The sequence below is a fragment of the Bos grunniens genome, chromosome 5 (genome assembly GCF_055505025.1).
Source record: "Bos grunniens cultivar Pamir isolate PY7600 chromosome 5, Bosgru_T2T1.0, whole genome shotgun sequence".
Lineage (NCBI taxonomy): Eukaryota > Metazoa > Chordata > Mammalia > Artiodactyla > Bovidae > Bos > Bos grunniens.
Window position 1 is genome coordinate 50,072,075 of NC_141169.1, and position 24,690 is coordinate 50,096,764.

Below are 24,690 nucleotides of genomic sequence, written 5' to 3' on the forward strand. Positions count from 1 at the left end.
GTATGTGTATGCAGCATGTGCGTGCTCAGTCGTGTCCGACTCTTTGCAACTCCACAGACTGTAGCCCACCAGACTCTGTCCATGGAATTTTCCAGGCAAGAATACTCAAGTGGGTTTCCATTTCCTTCTCTGAAGAATCTTTCTGGCCCAGGGCTCAAACCCAGGTCTTTTGCCGCATCTCCTGCATTGCAGGTGGATTCTTTATTGCTGAGCCACCAGGAAAGCCCACCAAGTCTTGATGATAATCTGAATCTGAGGATTCAGTGGAGCTCTGAGTTACATACACACATGAACTTTGAATTACGTCAATCTATTTTTCACTTATATCTGTTTTCACTCAAGCTGAGTTAGATTTGTCTCATTGGCTATCTAGTCTTGACTAATACATATGAGAAAGAAGATGGTTATCTTTTTTCTGTAGTTCTTACATTTTTGGTAGTTGTTTTCATTATTGATTGTTAGTACTCAAAGTCTTTAGTATTTAAAAAAATCATATAACATACTTTGATACCTAAGCAATTTTTATAAAAAAATTTATAACTTAGTATACTGAAGAATAATTAGATAAGGCCTGCTACCCTCCTGAAATATGCAATCTATATTTCAGACTGACACAACACTGTGTGAATGTCAGCAATATAGTTAAACATTAAACAGCGAGTGCTCATTTCCTGACCCCTTTAAATTTTATCAGTTTTGCCTGAGATTTTCCAAATGGGTACTTTTCTAAATCAAAATTTAACACAGATCACTACTATAACATTGAATTTCTGCTCTCCAATAAAGTGACTTTCTCTTGGTAATTCTAGTTGCATGACACAATTTAGTTTTGGAGACTTTTAACACACAAAAATGAAACTGTCAGGCCAGTGGTTTTCTTTTTTTTTTTTCTTTTAATTAATTTTATTTTTAAACTTTACATAATTGTATTAGTTTTGCCAAATATCAAAATGAATCCACCACAGGTATACATGTGTTCCCCATCCTGAACCCTCCTCCCTCCTCCCTCCCCATACCATCCCTCTGGGTCGTCCCAGTGCACCAGCCCCAAGCATCCAGTATCGTGCATTGAACCTGGACTGGCATCTCGTTTCATACATGATATTTTACATGTTTCAATGCCATTCTCCCAAATCTTCCCACCCTCTCCCTCTCCCACAGAGGCCAGTGGTTTTCAAAAATTATTTCCGCACTGGAACTACTGGTTTAAATGAGTTTTCACAGATATCAATACATAAAATGACAGAACATATTTCATTAACTTGTGGTATATATAGTATATATGTACAGTCTAAATATTTTGAATAAACATATTTACTTATATGTTGAAAGTAATACAAAAAGCACCCACAGATTCTAAAAGGCGTTAAACCAATAAAACATAACCTATATGTTCACTTGTGGATTATACAATCCCCACACTCAAGAAAAATGGAAAGTAATTCAGTAATTACAAATTCTAAATACTGATGATTGCCTTGGTTTTATTTCAGAGTAAAATCTAAAATAATTTACTCTCAAATTAGCACAACTTTGTAAATCAAATATACATCAATAAAAAAAGATATACAACAGAAAAAAAAATTTACTCTCTACTTTTAATTTCCTTTACCTTAAATCTCTCTCTGTGATAACAGGATTCATGTATAATTTGAGTTCTGGCTGCTATATTAAGACCCATATGAACTTTTGAAATGCTGGAAAAAGCAGTAGAAAACTGTTATTTCTCACCTTTTGAATAATAGGTTTACTTTTTGAAAATGAGGGTAATATTAGACTTCTTCAACGTTTGTTTCTTAGAACTCTAGTTATTCCTATCTGTACCAGTATTTGTGCTTGGTCATAATGAAGGTCAGCACAAGAGACACCGAAGTCCTAAGCTGGAACCCCACACTGGACACAATTCTAAGACCAGTGATTAGCAATCTGAAAAATGTATGTATGCTCTATGTCTTAAAAGAGATCTGGCAATATTATTTACATAGACTCAAATCAATCTTTACATTTCCACAAAGATGAAAATTACAAATCAATGCATGCTTTAATAACATCTACTGAAAAATTAAGAACAAAACTACACTTAAGTATTGGTGACTTTAATCAACAAAGATCCCAACACCAAAGAGAACAGGGCACATAACACTGTACTTACCGAGAAAGACTACAAGAAACAGGCATGTCTCCACTCCAGTCAATTGGTCCATTTTCTGCTTTCTGTACTCCAGATATTGCACCAGAAGGCTTTCCAGTAATTATTTTATACCTTGGGAGGAATAAAAGCAGATTAAAATAAGCAGTTTGTTACTGCATAGCCTATCAAAGGGCTCTGCAAAAATATTTCCTCAGTTGCACCTACAATTATCTACTAGACAAAACTTTGCGACTGATGTTCACAGGATCCATAAAACAATCAAAACACTTTGAATCTGACTGACTGAAGTAGAATAGTGGCTGTACGATTATTTTACATATGCCATAATTAATTTTCATTTGGGTTCTCAGAGTGCCATATAACAGCATCTTGATGTTCACAACAAAAATATTCATTTTTCCATCTGAAAAAATTGAGCAAACACAAAAAAGTTATGTTACAGAATGTCTCTAGACTAGGAAAAAAGCATCTAATCCCTCTTACTCATATTATCCAAAGGCACAGTCAACTGGACCATGAAATTACTACAGAATGAACAATAGCTTCCTTTAAAAAAAAAAAAAGATAAAACTATACATAGCACAGTATCAGAAAGTTTCTGCATATTGAGAAAATATATACACATTACAGGATTAGATGTGTGTACCAAAATTAAAAGCCAAACTTAATCTGTTTCTTGATGATGGTGATAAAAATAAAGATGAAGTCAAGAAAGAGATGAATGAAGAAGTGAAAGAATACTAATAATGATGGAGGTGGGGCAATGAAAGCAGCCTTACGGGTGTCAGCCCTTTCTAAAACAAAATCTGAAATTAGGAGAGAAATAAGAGGTTCATGCCTTCAAGATGAAAATGTACATCATAACACATCAGAATCTTATGTAAGTTTATAGACAGTATTTCTGACATAATTTTTGATTTATGTCTACATAAATGTGCTCTGAGCAGATTAACATACTCTTTAAAAAAGTAGAAGGAACCAGAACAACTGATCTGAGCTGCTTGCTGTTTCTTCAGTAGAGACAGCCAGGATTTCTGCACTAAGAGATTTTTCAAAGAAGGAAATTAATGTGAAAAATAAGTTGCATTCACGTGAGAAGGATCAGATTGTGGAGAAGTTAAGTAGAGATTTGTGAGAATAATGCAAGAAGAGATGTGAAAAGAATGAATGGCAGAATTCTTAATTAAGGTAATGCTTATAAACTCTTGTAAAAACTTATTTTGTTAAGATACATATCTAAATATATTTATTAACATGTAAATAAGATTCTGAGGGATCAACACTCCTATAATGTGAGAGGAATACATCACTCAATAGTCAAGCAAAACAATCCTTATTATTTCTTAAAGCGCTTCTGAACATTCATTAGCATCAATGTTCATAAAAAGTTTAGTTTCTGTGCAATTAAAGAAAAAAATTCTTCCAATGATATTAGAATGTACCAGGTATTCCCAGTTGTTTATAAGTCATGTTTCCTTTATTAAAGAGCATTACACTTTTATTTAACCCATTCTTACTGCAGCAATACATGCTGATACTGCTTTAAAACACCTATGACAGCAAAGCATGATTAACTGTTTGGCACACTTTATGTTTAATGAAGAAAGACAGAAACTGACTCTAAGCCTTCACTAATGAAGAGATTTTATAAAAAGGACTCTGCTGTGATGATGCTATACCAAAATCAGTACACTAATGGATAACTTCTTCCCACAAATATGTATGCTTTCCTTGACGGAAAACATTCAGGTTTTAGCAAAAGTCATGGTATCAGCTAAACTAGTTTTACCTCCTCAAACAAACAAAAGAAAAAATATGCTTCTCCTAATTTTCTGAGGTAAGACCAAAGATTTTACGTTTACACTTGTGATTATTACTTATAAAGTGTTAGTCGGTCATGTCCGACTCTTTGTGACCCCATGGACTGTAGCCCAGCAGGTTCCCCTGTCCATGGAATTTTTCAGGCAAGAATACTGGAGTGGGTGGCCATTTCCTCCTCCAGGGAATTTTCCCTACCCAGGGATCAAACCTGGGTCTCCTGTATTGCAGGCAGATTCTTTACCATCTGAGCCACCAGGAAAGCTCCACTTATAAAAGGCAGTGTTAAATATATAAAGATGTGAGAGAAACGTCAAAATCTAAAAGAACAGTTGAACACATTAAGGCTGTCAAGTGAGTTATACTTCACTGAACTGAACAACATTCATAACCTCACCTTATAGTTTTATGTGTACAGAGGTTGGCTATTTCTCATGAGGCAAGATCAACCACTAATTTCTTTCAAAACAGAAAGATGTGCGGCCAATGTACAAATGAGTTTTATCATAAACTTCACATCTAACAATCCACCCCTCTTTTCTTCCATTATTTGGTTTATAACAGTGACTTCATATATAGTAATAATTTCCTAGTAACTATGGCAGTTGCATAAATGTATAATGTACTAGTAAAATGCATTCAGCAAAATGTTTTAGACTGAAACAGCAACACTAGAAAAATAATATTACATTAAATGTTATTTTTGAAATAGTTAAAGAAATCAGGTCAGTTCATATTTCTTTTTGATCCACTAATTCTATTAGTGGTTCTATTACTTCATGCAAGTATTTTTTAATTTTCTTAGTTATATGGAGGAAAAAACTAATAAGCATACAAAAAGGACTAAATAGTGCTGAAATAAATTTCAGAAGGCACAATATTTTTAATATGGACTGGATGGACCAAATATGGATGCCATTTATACTTTGTACATAAGATAGTTAAACACAGTATGAAACAGTATCTCTATACATTTTTATAAGGTTGTACTCTTACTAAAAAATCAAATAGTTTAAAATATCGGAAATGATGGCTAGATCAATACTCAGTAGTGTACCTCTCTAACATGATGAAATACAGTAAGACATATACATTTTAAAAATCATTTCTAATTTTAAATGGAGAAATCACTTACATCACTTCCTTATTCCTACGTGGCCCTTCAAATGGTCTAAATGGCAGTGATCCAGTAGCTGCATGGTAAAATGTTACCCCAATGCTCCAAAGATCCACAGTTGCTCCATATTTCTTCTGATGATCTTTTCTTAGCACTGCTCTCTCATACATATCAGGATGCTTTAAAAAGAAAAGAAAAAGCTGCTAACTTGTGTTCTGTGAAATACATTACACAAAAATAGGTATTCAATAATGTCTGGAAATTCTACTTTACTAATAATTTTACTTTCCCAATCTGAAAAGACTATTTCACATCTTCCTCTCTCTCCTCAAACCTCCAATACCACCTCCTTAGACCCTCAATTTTGATGACCTCACTTCATTCTACAGTGAGAAAATGGAAGCAATCAGAGATCAACTCTCCTTTATATCTTTTACCAAAAGCCAACCTACCTGAATCTGTGTTCAGAACCAGTTACAATGGAACTGCTCTTATCAAAGGCTTAACTTTTCCACCTGTGCTGTACCAAGTTGCTTCAGTCGTGTCTGACTCTTTGCACTCCCAGGGACTGTAGCTTGCCAGGTCCCTCTGTGCATGGGATTATCCAGTCAAGAATACTGCAGTGGGTTGCCATTTCCTTCTCCAGGGGATCTTCCCGATCCAGGGATTAAACCCGCATCTCTTATGTCTCTTGCACTGGCAGGCGGGTTCTCTACCACTAGCACCACTTCTGTGCTGTGGGGCCCATCATATCATCTCATCAAATCTAGAAATCAATTCCTAAAACTACCCCTTTTATTTTATGCATCATTTCCCCCCTTTCTATTGGCTCATTTCTTTCAGCTTACACACATGCTTTCATATCTCCCATTAAAAAAAACTCCAAATTGACCTTACAACCTCTTCGAGCTATCATTAAATTTTCTGCTTCCCTCCATAGCAAAACTCAAAACAGCCGTCCACACTGACAATTGCCTTACTTCTTCATCTCCCATTCCAGCCTGTGGCATTAAATGTTACCTATATCCTTTAATGTTCCAAACCATTTCTTGTCCTGAGTTCTGGATTCATATATCCTACAGTTTTCTCAAATGTCTAAAAGGTAACTTAAACTTAAGGTATCAAAAACAGACTCCTGGTCTTCTGACTCAAACCTGCTTCCTTCTAATATTTACCCTTTAAGTAAATGGTATCATCATCTACCCAGTTGCTCATACCCAAAACATATCAGACAGCCTCAATTCCTTTCCCTCGTACCTCACATGCAATCCATGTGAGCAAGTCATAAGGGCTCTAAGATGAAAACTAAATTTCTAGAATAAATTCAGAGGACTAGCCTGATTGGGTATGTTGGAGGATACAGCAACTCAGATAAGTTGGTCTGATGTTCACCACATGGTCCTTAAGCACAGAAGACACTATGATACAGTTGTGAAGAACAGATGGAATTTATAGGGCGTGGCTTAGGAGCTTACAGATCCAGACAGAGATTCTTATGGACATTAAGCTCTGCAAAGGACAGCCAGAAGTCATACATGCTTAGCCTCCGTGACACTGTCTTTATGTAAATTACATGCTGTAAATCAAGATTTTTGGTAGATAAACCTGTAAGAGTGTACTCTGGACCAGAGCAGAGTGATCTCCCAAATGATCCCAAACTAAAACAATGCCTTATGACACTGTGGTATACGGCAGTGGCCCAAGGGACTGGGATAACACTGCTGGGAGGGTGTCTCTACTGTAAATGATGCAGTTTATGAATTCATCTCTCGAAGGGTCACAAGCTCTGGATTATTTTGGGGGGGATGGATGGGACTTTTTTGGGAAATACATTTTAATGAGAAATTAGAAGAGGTGACAAGCATGAGGGGCTTAAGACGTATGTCGGAACATGGCTACCAGATACACAGGGTCTGAGTGGTTTTGCTGATTCTGTGGCCTGGTACATAAGGCATTATTGTCTAAAGAAGCACGAGCCAGACCTCTGTCCTAGCAGAAGGTTCTTACTTTATCAATGGTGCTATGAAGAGGCCAAGAGTACCTGGACATGCCTGATCTTCAAAGAACATGAGGCTGCCAACCTGGGAAGAGCAGATACAGCGATTCTAGAAGGAGACAAAGCGGGACCTCCTCAAAAGGTGCACTAATATAGTTCCTAAATAGTATAGCTGGAAGCCTTCCCTAGGCTGAGAATGATTAGCTGGAATGGCCTGATGCATGCTGGTCTGACATATCTGGGTCCACAGGCTCTCTCCTGAACGTGCTACTTGTATTTGCACAGGGATTAGCATTAGTGTGCCCAGGCCCCTGCATCTGGGACAGGAGCATAAGGACAAACCTACTCTAGGTTCTCAGGTTAAATCGGTTTGGCCAAAATGTTCATTTGAGTTTTCCTGCACTATCTTATGGAAAAACCCGAATGAACTTTTTGGGTAATTCATATTAAGAAAGCCATCATATTAAAAACAGTAGAAGAAAAAATGCTGGTGCTTCCTTTGGTCTTTAACACATAAAAAGGAGAAGATTCAACATCTGGTCCGGGAATTCCAAAATGAGAAAAATTTTCATTTAAAAACAGAAATATTTCTAGACTGCTTAGTTTCAGGCTGTGTGTGTCTTATATCATAACTGCTGGTGTAATCTATTAGAAAAAAGAGTTGGGAATAACCTGAAATAGGAAAATAGACTACAGTAAAATTTCAGCCAAGAGATCAGCATGGACTTGGAAGTTAGTTTATTTAATGTTGTGTTCTTTCCATTTTACAAGTCTGTTAGTGGCAGAGGCTAAATTGTGGCCTTCACAGACTATGTGAAAGACTGACAGTCGGTAATAGGGATCACCCTCACAAAGGCTAGTATGGTACTGCCGTTGTTTCTTTCGATCACCACAGTCATTGGGAAGGGCTACTGGAATTTAGTGGGCAAAGACCAGAGATGAGAGACATCCTGTTGAACATGCTGACTTCCTGCATGACTTTTGAATATCCTGCTAGATATTTGTGCAGCTAAGAAATCTGTTTATAAAGATCTCACTTCATTTTATATGTAAACAGTGTATTTTTGACTATAAAGTAAACAGTATTTTTGTAGCTATAGGAATGCAATATACACAAATCTACTTTATTAAGTTAGAAACTTTATCAGGAATTCTTCAGTGCTTTGGAAAATGATGTCAGTAACAAGACTTATGATAATATGACTCACCAATTCAATACACAGGTTATCACTGCATGTGCACTGGGGGTAACATCATACACAGGTACAGGCATCTAATGATTTCAGTTGTTTGCTACTGAAATTGATAGTAAACTTTTACATATTAAATAGCTATGATTTTATCATATTTTCCTTTATATTAAGATACTATGCTCTTCCTTTAATTAGGTATGCTGGTTGATTATATTATCTAAGAATTTCATTTCAAGATACTGAAAAGAATATTGTAAAACATTTATTATTAACAGGGGGTGACCATACAGGGTAGAAACCACCAGTCTGTGCTCTGGTTGGCTTCTGCTTACTTCTCCAATTCTTATCACCTGCCTTTTCACTAGGTCCAGCTATTCTGTCATCCCTTCTGTTTCCCAAACATCCAAGGTCACTTCTGTTTTTAGGCCTTTGTAGTTGCTTGTAATGCTGCTTTCCCCCCAGATCTTTGCATGGCTTGCCTGTTTTCATCATTAAAGTATCAGCTGACTTAAGATTGAAAGGAAGCTTTCCCCAGCTATCTTTCTTCTGCTTTGCTACCTTATTGTCTTTCCAACACTTAATTATCTGAATTTATCTTATTTACTTGTCTACTGTCCTCACTAGATTGTAGGTTCCACAGGAGCAGAAATCATGTATTTCCGGTACACTACAGAAGTCTCAATTCCCACAACAATGCTTGTACATAAATAGCTGTTGGGTGAATATAATCCATTTTTAGGTTTTTTTTTTTTTTTTTGGCCGCACTGCACAGCAGGATCTTAATTCCCCGACTAGGGACTAAACCCGTGCCCCTGCACTCTAAGTGTGAAGTCTTAACCACTGGACTGTCAGAGAAGTCCCCATTTTTAAGTACTCTTAATAAAAGATTATCAAAATACAACTGCAGATTAATTAGTGGTTACATATTGATAGAACAAGTTAAGATACTTTAATGCATGCCAGAGTTAGAACAATCTGAATAAAGTTATAGGGGCACCTTGACTTTATTCAAATTATAAAATAACCATCACAGAATCCAATTGGAAAAAAGTCACAGAATCTAAGACTTTTAAAATAAAACTCAGAGCCATAACCAATTAGTGACAGCTATATATTATAAACTTTCTGATTACATGTTAAATGTACTTATTTTTAAGTGCCTTTCTTAAGTGTTTCAAATGTTTACTAACTTCACACAAACACATCTATATAAACTGTTTCAACCACGGAGCTTTTCTAGTTTTCTAGTATTTGAAGTTAGATCTTTTAGAGGCATTTCATTTTTTTGTGTGTGTTTCTAATAATGGTTCTTTTCATCTTTCAGTAACCAGCCTCCCTGAAGAGAGTCTTCTTCAGAATTATAATGAAGTTTGCTCTACAGAGAACTGTATTATAACAAGCTTGTAATATATTAACTGCTCTGATCCAAATAAGGAAGCCTTTACTAGCTAGATGCTTCTGGAGTGTACAGACAGTTCTTTCTTTTAACATAGATGCATAACATTAGTAAAATTATTTAAGAGTATTATAAAACTTACAAGAATTTTTTTAACAGAAAGCAACACCCTTAGAAACCAATACCTAATTCCACATTACATACCATATTCATTAGAATAGAAAATTTAGTTTTTGCCATGAGTTAAGACATTTTATAGAGTGATCTGGTTGACCAACTACCCATATTTATAATATATCCAGCTTCCAAAATAAAATTATTAGTGATGCATGACTTACCAAATATTCTTCTGTGCCATACAGAGAAACAAACTGCTCATCATCTTCTAATTCTCTAGCTGCACCAAAATCTGTGAGTTTGTACACAGACTGTCCGTCTTCCCCTATCACACGCATGATATTTCCTGGCTTGATATCACGGTGAACTATGCCATTCTCTCGGAGATGATTCATTCCACCCACTTCAACAATAAATATAAAACAAAGGAAATCATAAGTAGGTATGTGTGTGTGCATCAGATTCACTAATGAACATTAATATATTCTTATTCACTCAATGTAAGTTTTTACATAAGTTGGTCCAAAGTCATCTTAATCAAAGAAGTAATAGATTATACTTAGATTTTGTATTTCATGCTTGAGTAATGAGAAATTTTAGAAGAACAGGGATCAATATGGTCTAAGGAAGAGTCCAGTCTCTCTTAAATACTGTCAAGAAAATGGAACACAATGATCTTAAGCCTATGACTTCCTGAATTACTTTTTGTTATATACCTGTGGGCCATCTACCTAAACCCAAGAATACAAATTTCCAAGAAAAATAATATTTCACCATAATTAAAATTTTTACTTTGGGGAAAAAAATTCCATAAAATAGTAAACTAGACTCAATACATAATATAGTAAAAAAAAATATTAATAGAAATTGCTGAAATTGTTTGGGCTAACTGACATGCAGTGTCATAGAATGATAGTCTGAACCATTTGTTTGACAGCTGACAGATTAATGTCCAAGCATGACATATAAAAATAAGTTTCAAGATATCAACATTCAATTATGGAAACTCAGGACTACCAGTATACTTAGGAAGCTAAGTAGTCTCTACTGCTTCCAGTATCAATTTCAAGAATTCCCACTAACCTCATACTTTATAACACTGGGCTTTTCCTATTCTTCAAATATTGATTCATTTCTTTCCAAGAAGATATTATTCCCTGTGGCTGCCATATTCTTTTTTATTTTTAATAACAGGTTTATTGAGATAAAATTTACATATCATAAAACTCATTTTTTAAAGTATACAATTCAGCAGTTTTTAGTATAGAGCCACAGAGTATACAAACCATCACACCAATTTCAGAACATTATCATTATGCAAAAAGAACCCCCACATCTCTATTAGCAGTCACTCCTTGACTCCACTCTTCTCTCAAAGCCTTGACCACCATTACTCTGCTTTCTGTTTCTAAGGATCTGCCTATTCTGAACATTTCACATAAATGAAATCATACAAATACTGTTGCCTTTTGTATCTGGTGTTTCTCACTAAGCATAATTTTTCAAGGTGCATCCACGTTACAGCATGTACCACTACTTCATTCTTGTTGCAAACAAATAACACTCCACTGTATGTAGCCCATTTATCTATTCACCAGTTGGTGAATACTGGGCTTCCTTTTTTTGTTGTTGCTATTATTATAAATACTGGTACACAAGTTTTTGTGTGGAAATATTTTCAATTCTTTTAGATGAATACCTAGGAATGGAATTGATAAGTCCTATAGTAACTGTTTAACTTTTTGAAGAACTGTCAGTCTACTGTGTAAAGTGCCTGCACTTTTTTTTACAATACCACCAACAGTATACGAGGGTTTCAATTTCTCTACATCCTTACCAATGCTTGTTTTGTCTTTTTGATTTTAGCCATCCTAGTGGGTATGCAGTGGCATCTCTTTACGGTTTTGATTTGCATTTCCTTAATGCCTAATGATCTTTTTATATATTTGTTGGTCACCTGCATATCTTCTTTGGAGAAATGTCTACCAAATCCTTTACTGATTTTTAAATCGGGTAGTCTCTTTATTGTTGACTTGATGGTATAAAAATTCCTTATCAGACATCTGATTTGCAAATATTTTCTCTCATTCTATGAGCTGTCTTTTTACTTGACTCTGTCCTTTAGACACACAAAAGTTAATGTTGATGAAATTTATCTACTTTTTTCTTATTGTACTTGTGCTTTTGATATCATATTTAAGAAAGCACTCCATAAAGGTCTTTAGCTTTGAATGTAAGAAATTTATTTTTAAAAATTCTTATGTCATTAAATTATATTTACACACATATATAATCATATAAACAAATAAACATACCCACATCTCGCAAAACAATTAGAAACTCAGACTCTGGTAGTCCATAGGCATTAGATGGTTCTTCTAAAACAGTGTATAAACTCCCACATGGACAAAATTCCATAATAAGTACTTTATGTCTTGTTGTTGTCTGGAAAAAAAAAATCACTGACTGGGGAAATGGAAAAAATAAATTTTCAATATATGCCAATACTCATCTGACTTCATTTAAAAGTTGGATTTGCTACAATAATGAAGGTATTTTGAACTGCTTTTTACCTAGGGTTTGTTAAATATTTGTTGACTGTACAGATGAGAGTTAACACTTTCCAAAATTAATATTAAAATTGGATTTGTCTTTAAAGACAAACCACAGTAAAAGCTGGCTAAATCCAATTAGAAAATCACTGCTACAATGTTATAACGGATCTTTCAAAATTGTTTAATTTCTAATACATAATAGTACATTTAGGATATGAGCTTTTGTCATGAATCTCTTAAAACACTTGAGTTCTTCTTGTGACAAACACTTTCACTACTTTTACTTCAAAGAAGGGAGTTATAGCTTTTTGGGGGGGCAGTACCATGTGGCATGTGGGATCTTAGTTTCCAGATCAGGAACTCAACCTGCGCCCCAGGCAGTGTAAGCCCAGAGCCCTAAGCACCGGGCTGCCAGAGAGTTCCCTGAGTTTTAGCCTTAAAAAAAATAGGTAGCAGAATAATTGAGTGGTCCCCTTGGAGCAAAGTTCTAGTCAGCTCATAGGAATCTGAGCTGCTGATCTGTTTTAAACCATGATTTTAATGTACCATTGATTATAAGATACAACATCAATTTAACAATAGCTTTATAGAGGAAAAAAAGAAGCATTACCAACTTACAAATACACATTGATTATAACATAATGCCCATTTCAGAAACTTGAAAATGTGAATGAATCTTAAGTACAGCAGTCATTATCATTTTTTACTCTTTCTTCCTTTTATAATTTTTTTCTATATATCCCCAAAATAAATTTATAAAATATTTAAAAAACTTCTTTACTATTGAGTAGTATGAAAGAAATAATTTTAAAAGAAAAAAGCTGTTGCTTTTAAATAATGAAATAACTGAGTTTTGAGGAGTTGAAAATTTGAGAAATATCTCTAATTTCATCACTGAGATAATTATATTTGGTATGTTTCCTTCCAGTCTTTTTTCTACGTAACAAATCACATTATAGACACATAACACTTTGTACACCATACTGTATTTATCAAGATCATACTGCATATATATTTTTAATACTCATTTTCTCACAAAACATTATATATAAGCATGCTCCCAGGTGACTGAAATTTTGTTAAATATTTCTTTTTATTACTGCTTATTGGAAAAGACTCTGATGCTGGGAGGGATTGGGGGCAGGAGGAGAAGGGGACGACAGAGGATGAGATGGCTGGATGGCATCACTGACTCGATGGACGTGAGTCTCAGTGAACTCCCGCAGTTGGTGATGGACAGGGAGGCCTGGTGTGCTGCGATTCATGGGGTCGCAAAGAGTCGGACACGACTGAGCAACTGAACTGAACCGAACCACTGTGCAGTACAGAATTAATTTTAGCTAGAGAGTTAAAGCCCTTGGCTACTGGGAGCTGATTCAATAGGCCTCTAGAATGTCCTATCTGCTAAAAGTGTCTCTATCTGGGGGCTTTGGCCATGTGACGGTCTAAAAATGTAATTTATGATGGGGATCTTAGGACGTGCACTTCCGTTTCGACTTCTGGAGGCTAAGGAATTAGCCAGAACCCACAGGAAGGGTTGGAGACTAAAGTTCGGCCATGCGGAATATGTGATTGAGCCTCAGTAAAAACTGTGCACTCCAAAGGCTTGGATGAGCTTACAGGGTTGACAGTACTCTGTGTGTACTATCATATCATACATCAATGCCAGGAGGATAATGTATCCTTGCGGAAAGGAAGATTCATGTTTAGAACCCTCCTACATTCTGTCCTATGGCCCTATGGATCTCTTCCTTTGGCTAGTTCTAATTTATATCCTTTTGCTTTGCTGAGATACTAACTTGTAAGTAGAGTTGACCCTTGAACAAAGCAGGGGTTAGGGGTGCTGACTTTCCATGCAGTAGAAAGTAGTTTACAGTCAACGCCCTGTATCTGTAGCTCCATATCTGCAGATTCAACCAATCTCAGATTGTGTAATACTGTAGTACATATTTAGTGGAAAAAAATTCACATTATTATTGGTGGACTTGTGCAGTTCAAACCTGTGCAGTTTGAGGGTCAACTGTATAGTGCCTTCCTGAGTTCTGTGAGTCATTCAACATTCTAGCAAACTATCAAATCTGAGGGCAGTCATGGGAAGCCCCAAATTTGTAGCCAGCTGATCTTAAGGGAAGATGGCCCTGGAGACGCCTGAACTTGCAGCTCGTGTCTGAATGAGCAGTCTGGAGGGACTTCTCTGACTGCACGGTTTGTCAACTCCTCTGTGGCTCGTGTAAGAAGTCTTGAACAGACTTGGCAGTCCAGAGGGCTATGCTTTTAATCTTCAGTATCGCTAACTCTGGCTAACTATCCATCAACCATTCTAATTTATTTAACCATTTTTTATTATAAACAGGACAGCAATGAACATCTTTGTGCATGAAATTATAGCTTACATTTCTGATTACTTTCTAAGAAGTAATCACTAAAAATGAAATCACTGATATAAGGAATATAAACTGCCAAATTGTTTTTCAAAAAGGTGTGATTTGATTACCCATAATAATGAGATTTCTATTTTTCTAAAGACATTTTTATTTTCACTGTTTCCCACTAAAATCAATTCTGTCTTTGACAACTGGATTCACATATCACTCTCTGGATTCCAAAGATTTTTTATAAAGCCTTCCTTGCATTGTTTAACTTTCTCTTTATGTAATTATGTCAATTTAACTTCGCTTAGGTTTTGCTGTTAGTAATAATACTGGTAACCACATTGTATATTCTTTTATTACTTCAACTACTTTTTCTGATTCCATGAGATTTTCCATTGTTATAGTCCATTCCATTCCAACAATTTCCATTGTTATATCTGTTTCTGAGAATAAATATTTGATGGTATGAGCCTTAATTTTCAGCATTAAAAAACCCACTCTTTATAGAACAATTTTTATGTTAGATTATTTCTCCTGAATTGTATTAACAACAATAAACATGACAGGATTAACTAAAGCTTGATGACTTACCTCCTCTTCAATAGCAAATAATTTGACAATGTTTTTGTGATTCAGTTTTTTTAACACTTCAAATTCTCTCATTTGAACATCCACTGGACGAAGGAAGCTTATGTTATTAAATACTTTGATAGCAAATAAGTCACCAGTTTTCTAAGAAAAGGAGAGAAAGCTTTTATTTACTTATAATATAAAGAAAATAAAAAAGGTAGCATTAGAACAAGATACAGCAATTTATCTTTTTTGTAGAACACCCTGAATATTTTTAAGCATTGGTAGTTTATACTAGGACTCTTGATCTTTTTTTTTTTAATCTAAAATACATTAATCAACTGCTCAATATTTATTTCAAATAGTATGCTTTGGAATGTAGAAAAGGCTATTTTCTTTCATATTATAAATAAAGCTTCCATTGTGATACATGTGGCAAAGACAGCCAACAATACTAAAGGCAAACACGTATTTTGACTGAGAAATAGTGAAACTCACAAGGTTTCTCTGGGAACTAATAGTTTTAAACTAATCAAAGCAGGAAGAGAAAGATTATAAAGATTATATTCCACATATGAAATTTTTAGTAAGAATCTCAAAGTAAGGCAATTAACTTTTAAGATTCCCTAGCTGGATAAAATGTGTGTATGTGGAAGTGGAGGAGTTAACAGTAAGGTTAGAGCACACCCTTCTTGCTGGATTGCACCATGGCTGCTGCTGGGGACTTTCTGCAACTTCACCTAGATGACTAGGGCAGGTTGCTGCTTCCCACATAATTTCTAAAGGATCAAAGGCATTTCCTTTCCTTTACCAAAACAGCTGCGGTAGCCCAACTCTCACTCTCTCAGGGTCCACTGAAGTACATCAAACACAGAATTACAAAGCACAGCCGAAATTGGGAAGGCATCTTAGAAGTACAAAACACATGCTTCATTCCAGGTGAACAGCACATTCTCATGTTCTTCACAGAATTAACCTTAAAGGCTCTCCTGCAAACCCTCTCACCTCTTTCCAATCACTCAGGCCAGATTCTCTGAGTTTAACCTTACTTTTCCCACAACCCAAGGCTGAACCCGCCTAGTTAGTGGAAAGCTCGTTTCCTCTATGAGCTTGGGGTTCAAGCATGCCTTACGTAAAGCTTTCTCATGGCTCTCTGTCTTCGAGGACCCTGCGCTTTTCCTGCTTTGAAGCCCTCTCTACAGCTTCCCACCCAGATTAACCACCTACATCTCGTCGCCCTCCTCCCCTCATCTTAGAATTTCATGATCTTCTTCTTAAGACCATTTAGCTGTCTCACAAGCTCAGTCTTAAGTGCACTCTGTAGAGACCATCATCTGTGTGATGAGATCACTCCTCCCTTTCTCCCATGCTCCCTCCACACCAAATACACGTATATTCTTTCCAGAGGAAAAGACCAACTGACTGTTTTCAGACAGAATGAAAATGGAACAATTTAACCAGGGCTCATTCATACTGTTTTACCATTTGATCAGCCAGGATAAGAACACTATCAAATCTATTACCACCCGACAGAGATTTTTCTTGAGAACATTTGTCTTAAACTTAGTCTGAAATGAGGAGAATCCTAAGAAAAGAGCAAGCAGGGGAAATAACACAATGCTGCAATGTATCCACTGTGACCAAGGCCAGTATTTTCCACTCTTCTGTGGTCTAAACATACCCCTGAGTTCACTGGGATATGTGACAGCATGTCCCAGTTTCCCTCCATTCAACTGCACAGTCACCTATCAGTCACTGTCCTTAAGTCAAAGCACTACGAATAATATTTAGAGATTCACGAGTACACATATATACAACGTGCAGGTCAACATGTCCTTCCTAAAGCTCTCCCCCCTTTAACTTCACCTAGTTATCACATGCATATACATTCATCCACACACGGTAGCAGCTCCAGGCAACTTAATGAAAAAGAGACAAATTAAGTAGGTAATAAACTTTGTATGGGGCTTCCCTGGTGGCTCAGACAGTAAAGAATCTGCCCACAATGCAGGAGACCTGGGTTCGATCCCTGGGTTGGGAAGTCTGCCTGGAGAAGGGAATGGCTACCTCCAGTGTCCTTGCCTGGAGAATCCCATGGACAGAGGAGCCTAGCGGGCTATAGTCCATGGGGTCACAAAGAGTCTGACACTACTGAGCAACTAACACTTTCACTTTCATATTTTGTACAGGGCTTCCTGGTGGCTCCATGGTAAAGAATTTGCCTGCCAATGCAGGGGACATGAGTTCAACCCCTGGATTGGAAAGATCCCCTGGAGAAGGAAATGGCAACCCACTCCAGTATTCTTGCCTAGGAAATCTCATGGACAGAGGAGCTTGGTGGGTTACAGTCCATGAGGTCATAAACAGTTGGACACGATTTAGCAACTAGTCAATAACAACAACAAATACCCTGAATAACAAATAGTAAATTTAGGGACCTGGTCACTCCCAGCAATAACATAAAAAGGGTTTAGCTAATACAATTAAAGATCCTTAAACAAGCAGTAATTAAGGGGGAAGCAGGATTTTGGGGGTATAGTCCAACTGATGTCACTGAGAACAAATATGGTTTCTCAAAACACATTTTGAATACTAAACTAGATGTTGGCAATATTATAAGTCAATTCTTATGCCTCTCAAATCCTTATTTGAGGTTTTTGAACTCTATTGGATAAAGAACATTTTTACTTCCTTTGAAGAACTTTAGGTCGTGTCAGGGTAGTCTACTGTAGTTCGTCCTCATTCACTCATTCTTTCAGTCATCAGGCATTTATACCACCTACTAAATGTAAGTACTAACATGAAGGACACTGGATATCTAAGTAGGGAAGTAAGGAAAGGCACTAGTAAATAGATATTTACTAGCCTCAGGCACTTTAAATATGCCTCCCTCAGTTCCTACCACTACTGAGTACCTGTCACTCCCTCAGTTTCTAATTTATGTTCCTTCCAGTGCCACCTTGCTACTAAACCCAAAACTCTTCATGCAGGAACTGTACTTAAAATCATTAAAATCTTAGTGATTTTAATAAATTCTGTGGCTAAAATCACTAGGTCCACTCAAAGTATTTGACATATACCAGGTAAGTCTGATAAGTTAATTTGGGTCATAGGAAGACAGAGGGTCAGATGTGTCTCACTGCTAAATTCAGTGCTGCCACCCATTTTCTCTTCTTGGCACATTGCACGAAACAAAAACAATTTCTAGGACAGGAATATTCAAGGCTGATCACCATGAATCTGATCAAGGACTGGAACGTGTGGATAATTCTAAAAACTGGAGGTGAAAAAAAAGCTGAAAACTGTTCGACACTTCTGATTCACTCCCTAAGAGCCACAGAGGAAATAGCACCCCTCTGTGAACATTTATTTCATTGTCACAGACAGAACTGACTGGTGGTCTCAAGGCTACAGAAAAATATATAGAAACTCCTCCTTACTAAAGTGTTTTGAGCTCCTGGGCTGAATTCTTAGTGCTGAAAAACTAGTAGATGATTATTTGCATCATAAAAGGATGTTTTTATTCTATTATTTTTGCAGCTTCCTTCCCAGAACAGAAATTTTAATGATTTTAAATTTCTTCATTTTTAAATGACTTCAATTATCTTTCATTTCATTTTCCAGTATAGAAGCTGACACAGAGTCCTTTTGGTTCCTGAAATGCCTCTGGGATTAGCCCTTTTATTCTATTCTCCCTTGCACTAACCAGTTCTGATTACCTCATACCAGGATATAGCCTTTGAAACCTGGGCTCCTTGTTGATAACTTCACTTTACACCAATCTACTCTGTAGAATGCTGGTTTACTTCAGGGGCAAGAAGCCTTACTACAGCACAGCAGAATCATCTGGGGGTTCCCCTCAAAAGTTCCCATCTGCTCCTCACCACGCCTCTCTCTACTGCCTCCTACCCCAAATCACCGCCACACTGAACTCTGTCAGTGAGCTCACTCTCTACCGCAGGAGGACCAGGTGGAGGAGAGAGCCAAAAGGCCAACACTAATTTTCCCTAGTTCCTTTTTTCATAGAACCTTCTGTTTTTCTCCTTTCCCCAGCACATGACCTCTGCCACTCCTAGGTAGATAACACCGCCTCTGACACCAGCAATACCTTAAATAACCACAGAAACACATACTCTCTTTAGACAAAATAATCAAACCCACCAAGTGTAAGCGTGCATCTCAGAAAACTACACATACAGTGCTTTCACAGAATTCTCCGTACCAACCTTATGTCTTCCACGAAAAACATTTGCAGTAGCTCCTTGGCCTAAAATATCAGATAAAAGCCACAGATGATTAGAAGTGCTCTGCATCTCGGCGTGCTCAGGCGATCCTCCTGTTATACTAAGAGAAAAGAAAAAAAAATTGCATGCTTGTTTTAAGGGAATAATACATTTAAGAAACAAATGTTAGCTACTTTTATTCTCAAGAAAGAGCACCTATAATTTACTGCTAAATTGAAGTGTACAAACAGTCCAATAAAAATCTAACTTTCCAGCAATAGTAAAGACTAAAATGCTATGTGGGCTCTGAAAAAGCTTTAACTAATGACATCTTATATATTCAGTTTAATTCACAGGGCTGAAAAAAATATTTATTTCCTTCTAATTTTTTCTCTGTCAATGAAAGTGATAATTTACCTCCTTAAAATGTTTTGAGAGATTAATCACTGATGCATCATATTTTAAAGTGTTTTAAATAAAATAAGGTAAAATACAACAAAAATATAGAAAAAAATAACTTTGTTTCTTTCAGGTGCAAGGCAACACTAACGAAAACAATTGTCGCCATTACATAACCTTTCCTAATTTAAAATTTCCTCAACCCAGAGCCTGACAACCAGGATTCAAAAGAGACCTTTCAGCCACAAATTCTGAAATTAACTTAAGGATAGTTTTTCCAACCTCCAAATATATAAATAAACACATACTTAGTGTATATTAACAAGTCTTTAAAAATAAGCAGGGGAGACTATGCATGTTTAGAGGCAAGAAATATATGGAAAAATCTCTGTACCTTTTGCTCAATTTTGCAGTGAACTTAAAACTGCTCTAAAAAAATTAAGTCTTTAAAAAAAAACAAACAATACCCCTACCCTTGTCCTTCAATATTCTAAAACTGTGTATCTATAAGGATATTGTAAATATTTGTGCTCCATGATGGGAGTAAAAATGAGGTATGCTAAATAGCATAAACACTTGTTCCACCATGCCAATCTAAACCTGATGTAGTGTCACATTTAATCTTAACATCCTTTCACAGTTAAGTCAGAAATAGATATTCTGGAATGAATTAATGAATGCCAATATTCCAAGTAGGGTTAAGAACACAAAGAATGGACAAGGTCCAAACTTCAACAATCTTTGTATATTAAGATATATGAATATAATTTTACCCCCAACTAATTCAGATAAATAATTTTATATACAGTAATTTATGGGAAATAAGCAGTAAAAATAAGATTCTGTTTTCAAAATATGAAATACACATATATCAGCTACTGATATAATAAAATTGTCAAATATCTTTTCAATAATATCTTCAAGTATTTCTCAAGAATGAAAAGCTTCCCTAATTAATGTAACTTTGCTGCTTGAGCTAACTATAACTGACAAATAATATCATTAGGTACCTATGTACATCTAATGGGTAATATAAAACACATTGATCAGCTAAGATATGAGGCTCTCTAATATGCAGATGGAGAAGGCAACGGCACCCCACTCCAGTACTCTTGCCTGGAAAATCCCATGGACAGAGGAGCCTGGTGGGCTGCAGTCCATGGGGTCGCTACAAGTCGGACACGATTGAGCGACTTCACTTTCACTTTTCACTTTCATGCACTGGAGGAGGAAATGGTAACCCACTCCAGAATTCTTGCCTGGAGAATCCCAAGGATGGGGGAGCCTGCTGGGCTGCCGTCTATGGGGTCGCACAGAGTCGGACACGACTGAAGCAACTTAGCAGTAGCAGCAGCAGCATATGCAGATATTAAGCTACGGTGTCACAATGATTGGGGAAATGCCTTTTCAAACTATCTACCAATTATCCCACAACAACAGCATGCTAAAACATGACTCAGCACACCTAGAAGATGCTTGCTATATAAATCTTTCCAAAAATTTGACACAACATAAGCAGGCACTCAACAAGTACGGGATTGGCGATCCTGCCTTAAGTCTACTTCCTTATACCGTCCAAATTGAAAGTTACCATTTGTTCATAGATGAAAACCGGCTTGGTGACGCCGCATATGGACAAAGTTCCAGGATTTCCAAACTCTACCACTAAGTGAATCATTTATTAAACATAACATTCAGCGTTCTACAGCGAAAAAAGCCGGCCTTCGGTTACGCACACAATTATTGGGGAGAACTTGTTTTGAGGACACCTATTGAAAACACCGGGGAAACGGGCTGGAAAATACACTCGTAAGCCATTTCCCAAAGGAAACGTTTGGGAATTTGCATTACATGTATGTTCATTAAAAACGTTTTCGGCTTCTAGCTTCCGGTGAGCCAACCCCTGCTGTTTTCATTAAAACCCTAATGACATGTCTTTTTAATCGTCTGAAAAATCAAACGATCGCGTTCACGCTCGGAAAGACAGGAGAAAGCAGCCAGTCTAACTCCAAGGGAAAGGGGCATCAATGCCCGCCTGCCCGGGCGGCCAGGGCCCAACCCCAGTAACGGATACATCCTCTTTCTCGGTGCCCAACGACACCAGACCCGTGAGGGCCCGGGTCAAAGGGCCGGCCATGGGGCGAAGAGTCCAGACGCAGCGGACCGGCCCGCGAGACCATTTCGGCCGGCTTCGCACGCCCCGGCCACCCTGGAGGCGGTGTCCGCCCAGTCAGGGTCGGGGAGGGCTCGGCCTCGGGTCCCGCTAGGCTCCTCGGGTCGCCCGCCCCGCCTCCGCCCTGACTCAGCACACCAGTTTCCCACGGGGGCGGGATTGCTTCTCGCGGGCCATGCCTGGCTCCGCAGCCCGTGCCCCACGCGTCTGCAACCCCTCCGCCCGAGCCGTCCCGGCTTACCTTGCCCGGTCTCCGCCGCTCCACCGCCAGCGGGCTCCCGCGGCCTCCCTGCGCCTTAGGCCACTTCCGGCTTCGCAAACCCTGGACAGAGGCCACGTGACCGACGGCCGGCGCGCGGGTGCGCGTGCGCACTCCCGCCGGATCGGCCTGGGCCTCAGCCTCCGCTGCCAAGGCTGGTCGCACGGCTGGCTCCGCGATTTTCTGTGACGAGGATCCAGGAGGCTGGGTGGGTGTCTGAGTCCGACCCAGTCCACATCCACCGCCTGTCTCCCGCTTACTCTGAGGGTAAAGCCGGAGAGCTCTGCGCAGTGAGCGCAAGAATTCAGATTCCCACGCGGCAAATTCCGCCGCGTCCCCCAGTGCAGTGATAGTGGGGCAGACAGATAGGGACCGATGATTACAAACATATAATAATCACAACTATGCAGAATACTGACACGTGCGGGGCCATCGCTGCAGGGATAGATTCGTACGTAAAGAAGACCACGTTGGCTGCAGGGGAGCCAGATTATCGAATGTAAACAAGCTCATTTAATTCCATCTTTTTAGATTGTATTTTGGGCTTCCCGGCTTCCCTGGTGGCTCAGAGGTTAAAGCGTCTGTCTCCAACGCTGGAGACCCGGGTTCGATCCCTGGGTCGGGAAGACCCCCTGGCGAAGGAAATGGTAACCCACTCCAGTATTCTTGCCTGGAGAATCCCATGGACGGAGAAGCCTGGTAAGCTACAGTCCATGGGGTCGCAAAGAGTCGGAGACGACTGAGCGGCTTCATTCACTTTTGGGCTTCCCTGGTGGCCCAGACGGTCAAGTGTCTGCCTGCAACGCGGAAGACCCAGGTTCGATCCCTGGATCGGGAAGATATCCTAGAGAAGGAAATGGCAACCCACTCCAGTACTCTTGCTTTGGAAAATGACAATAGTGGAGAATCTAGGGACTAAAATCAGGTGCCCTGCAATATTTGTGCCGCTGAGAGCTCAAGCAGCTATTCCCTAGAGATCCCTCTGGCCCACTGACAGCACTGCAACCTTTCTCAGCACTAGAGGCTCAAGAGACTTTTGCTGCTGAGAGAGAAATTCCGGAGGGAAGGAGGAGGAAGGCGGGAGTCCTTTCCAGGTGAGAACTACAGGTGCCAGGAGTGAAAGAAGGAAACTGTGGCAGAGTGGTTTAAGAGCAGAGGCTTTTGAATGGAGCTGACCTGGATTGCAGTCCCAGCGCTTTTTGCTAATGACGACGTGCTGCGGTTCATGGGGTTGCAGAGTCGGACACGACTGAGCGACTGAACTGGCTTTAGACAATTTGTTTTTTAACCTAAGCCTGTTTTTTAGGGCTTCCCTGGTAGCTCAGAAGGTAAAGAATCTGCCTGCAATGCGATAGACCTGGGTTCGATCCCTGGGTGGCGAAGACCCCCTGGAGAAGGAAATGGCACCACACTCCAGTATTCTTGGCTGGGAAAATCCCATGGACAGAAGAACCTGTCTGGCTACAGTCCATGGAGTCACAGAGACTCAGCAACTAATACTTAAGTCCTTAAGCGTGTTTTTATCATATATCATAGGTACAAAACGGAGAAAACAAAATCCACTATAATGTTACAAAGGAATTTACATTATTAAACTTTTAAACAATGTTTAATGATGGAATCATTCTAACAACGGTCTATTCATTGCTTACAATTCCCACTAATTTTAGTTCACCCCTATCTAATGCCAAGGAGAAGGCCTTGAGTCCAAGTTCCTTATAACAGTATAACCTACATCTCAAAGTTGAATGGGAGAAAATGTGATTAGCTGAAGGCCTTGATTCAAAATGTTTACTGCATTGAGGAACACTGAAATACTTTTTCTGGAAGATCAAGCCGTTTGTGAAGCATTTAATGTTAGTATTTAAGATTTAAATAAACTGTTAGGCCCAAAACTATACCAGGCCTCATAAAACTTGTAGTTCCATAGTTAAGACATACAAATCCCTGTCTTCTTGCCTCAGTGAGGCTTTGTTAAGGTGAGATTCACCCTTGAGACAATTATTGGGGTGTTTGCTTTTGGAGACTATTATACAATACAGGTAAGGCAATTTATGATGAAAGTTTCCTAATTGCTATGGCACCCCCTAAGTGAAGTGCTCTAGACAACTTCAAGGAAGCAAAGTGTGAATTATTACACATGATTAGATACCATGATGGAGAAGGCAATGGCACCCCACTCCAGTACTCTTGCCTGGAGTCCCATGGACAGAGGAGCCTGGTAGGCTGCAGTCCATGGAGTCGCTAGGAGTCCGACAGGACTGAGCGACTTCACTTTCACTTTCATGCATTGGAGAAGGAAATGGCAACCCACTCCAGTGTTCTTGCTTGGAGAATCCCAGGGACGGAG

General features: G+C 38.3%; 1 protein-coding gene and 1 long non-coding RNA gene across 3 annotated transcripts in view; one reads left to right on the top strand and one right to left on the bottom strand.

Annotated features, from left to right (window-relative positions):
* The window catches only part of TBK1 (TANK binding kinase 1), a 44,048-nt gene extending 21,173 nt beyond the window's left edge, over positions 1-22,875 (bottom strand). The window contains exons 1-8 of one of the 2 annotated variants that reach the window (XM_086400201.1): positions 22,323-22,396; positions 19,513-19,630; positions 15,308-15,448; positions 12,105-12,234; positions 10,011-10,192; positions 5,106-5,266; positions 2,153-2,263; positions 1,613-1,697 (exon numbers count right to left, since the gene is read on the bottom strand). In XM_086400201.1, the coding sequence (XP_086256327.1) occupies positions 1,613-1,644 (32 nt within the window). In that variant the 5' untranslated portion in view covers positions 1,645-1,697; positions 2,153-2,263; positions 5,106-5,266; ... (3 more) ...; positions 19,513-19,630; positions 22,323-22,396. Of the gene's footprint in view, positions 1-1,612; positions 1,698-2,152; positions 2,264-5,105; positions 5,267-10,010; positions 10,193-12,104; positions 12,235-15,307; positions 15,449-19,512; positions 19,631-22,322 lie in introns of both variants that reach the window. The other variant, XM_086400200.1, reaches the window with a different exon arrangement.
* On the top strand, positions 22,451-23,961 carry LOC147371921 (uncharacterized). The gene is made up of 2 exons (XR_015163849.1): positions 22,451-22,548; positions 22,872-23,961. It is a non-coding gene; the product is annotated as an uncharacterized LOC147371921 (long non-coding RNA).
* Positions 23,962-24,690: the final 729 nt, after the last annotated feature.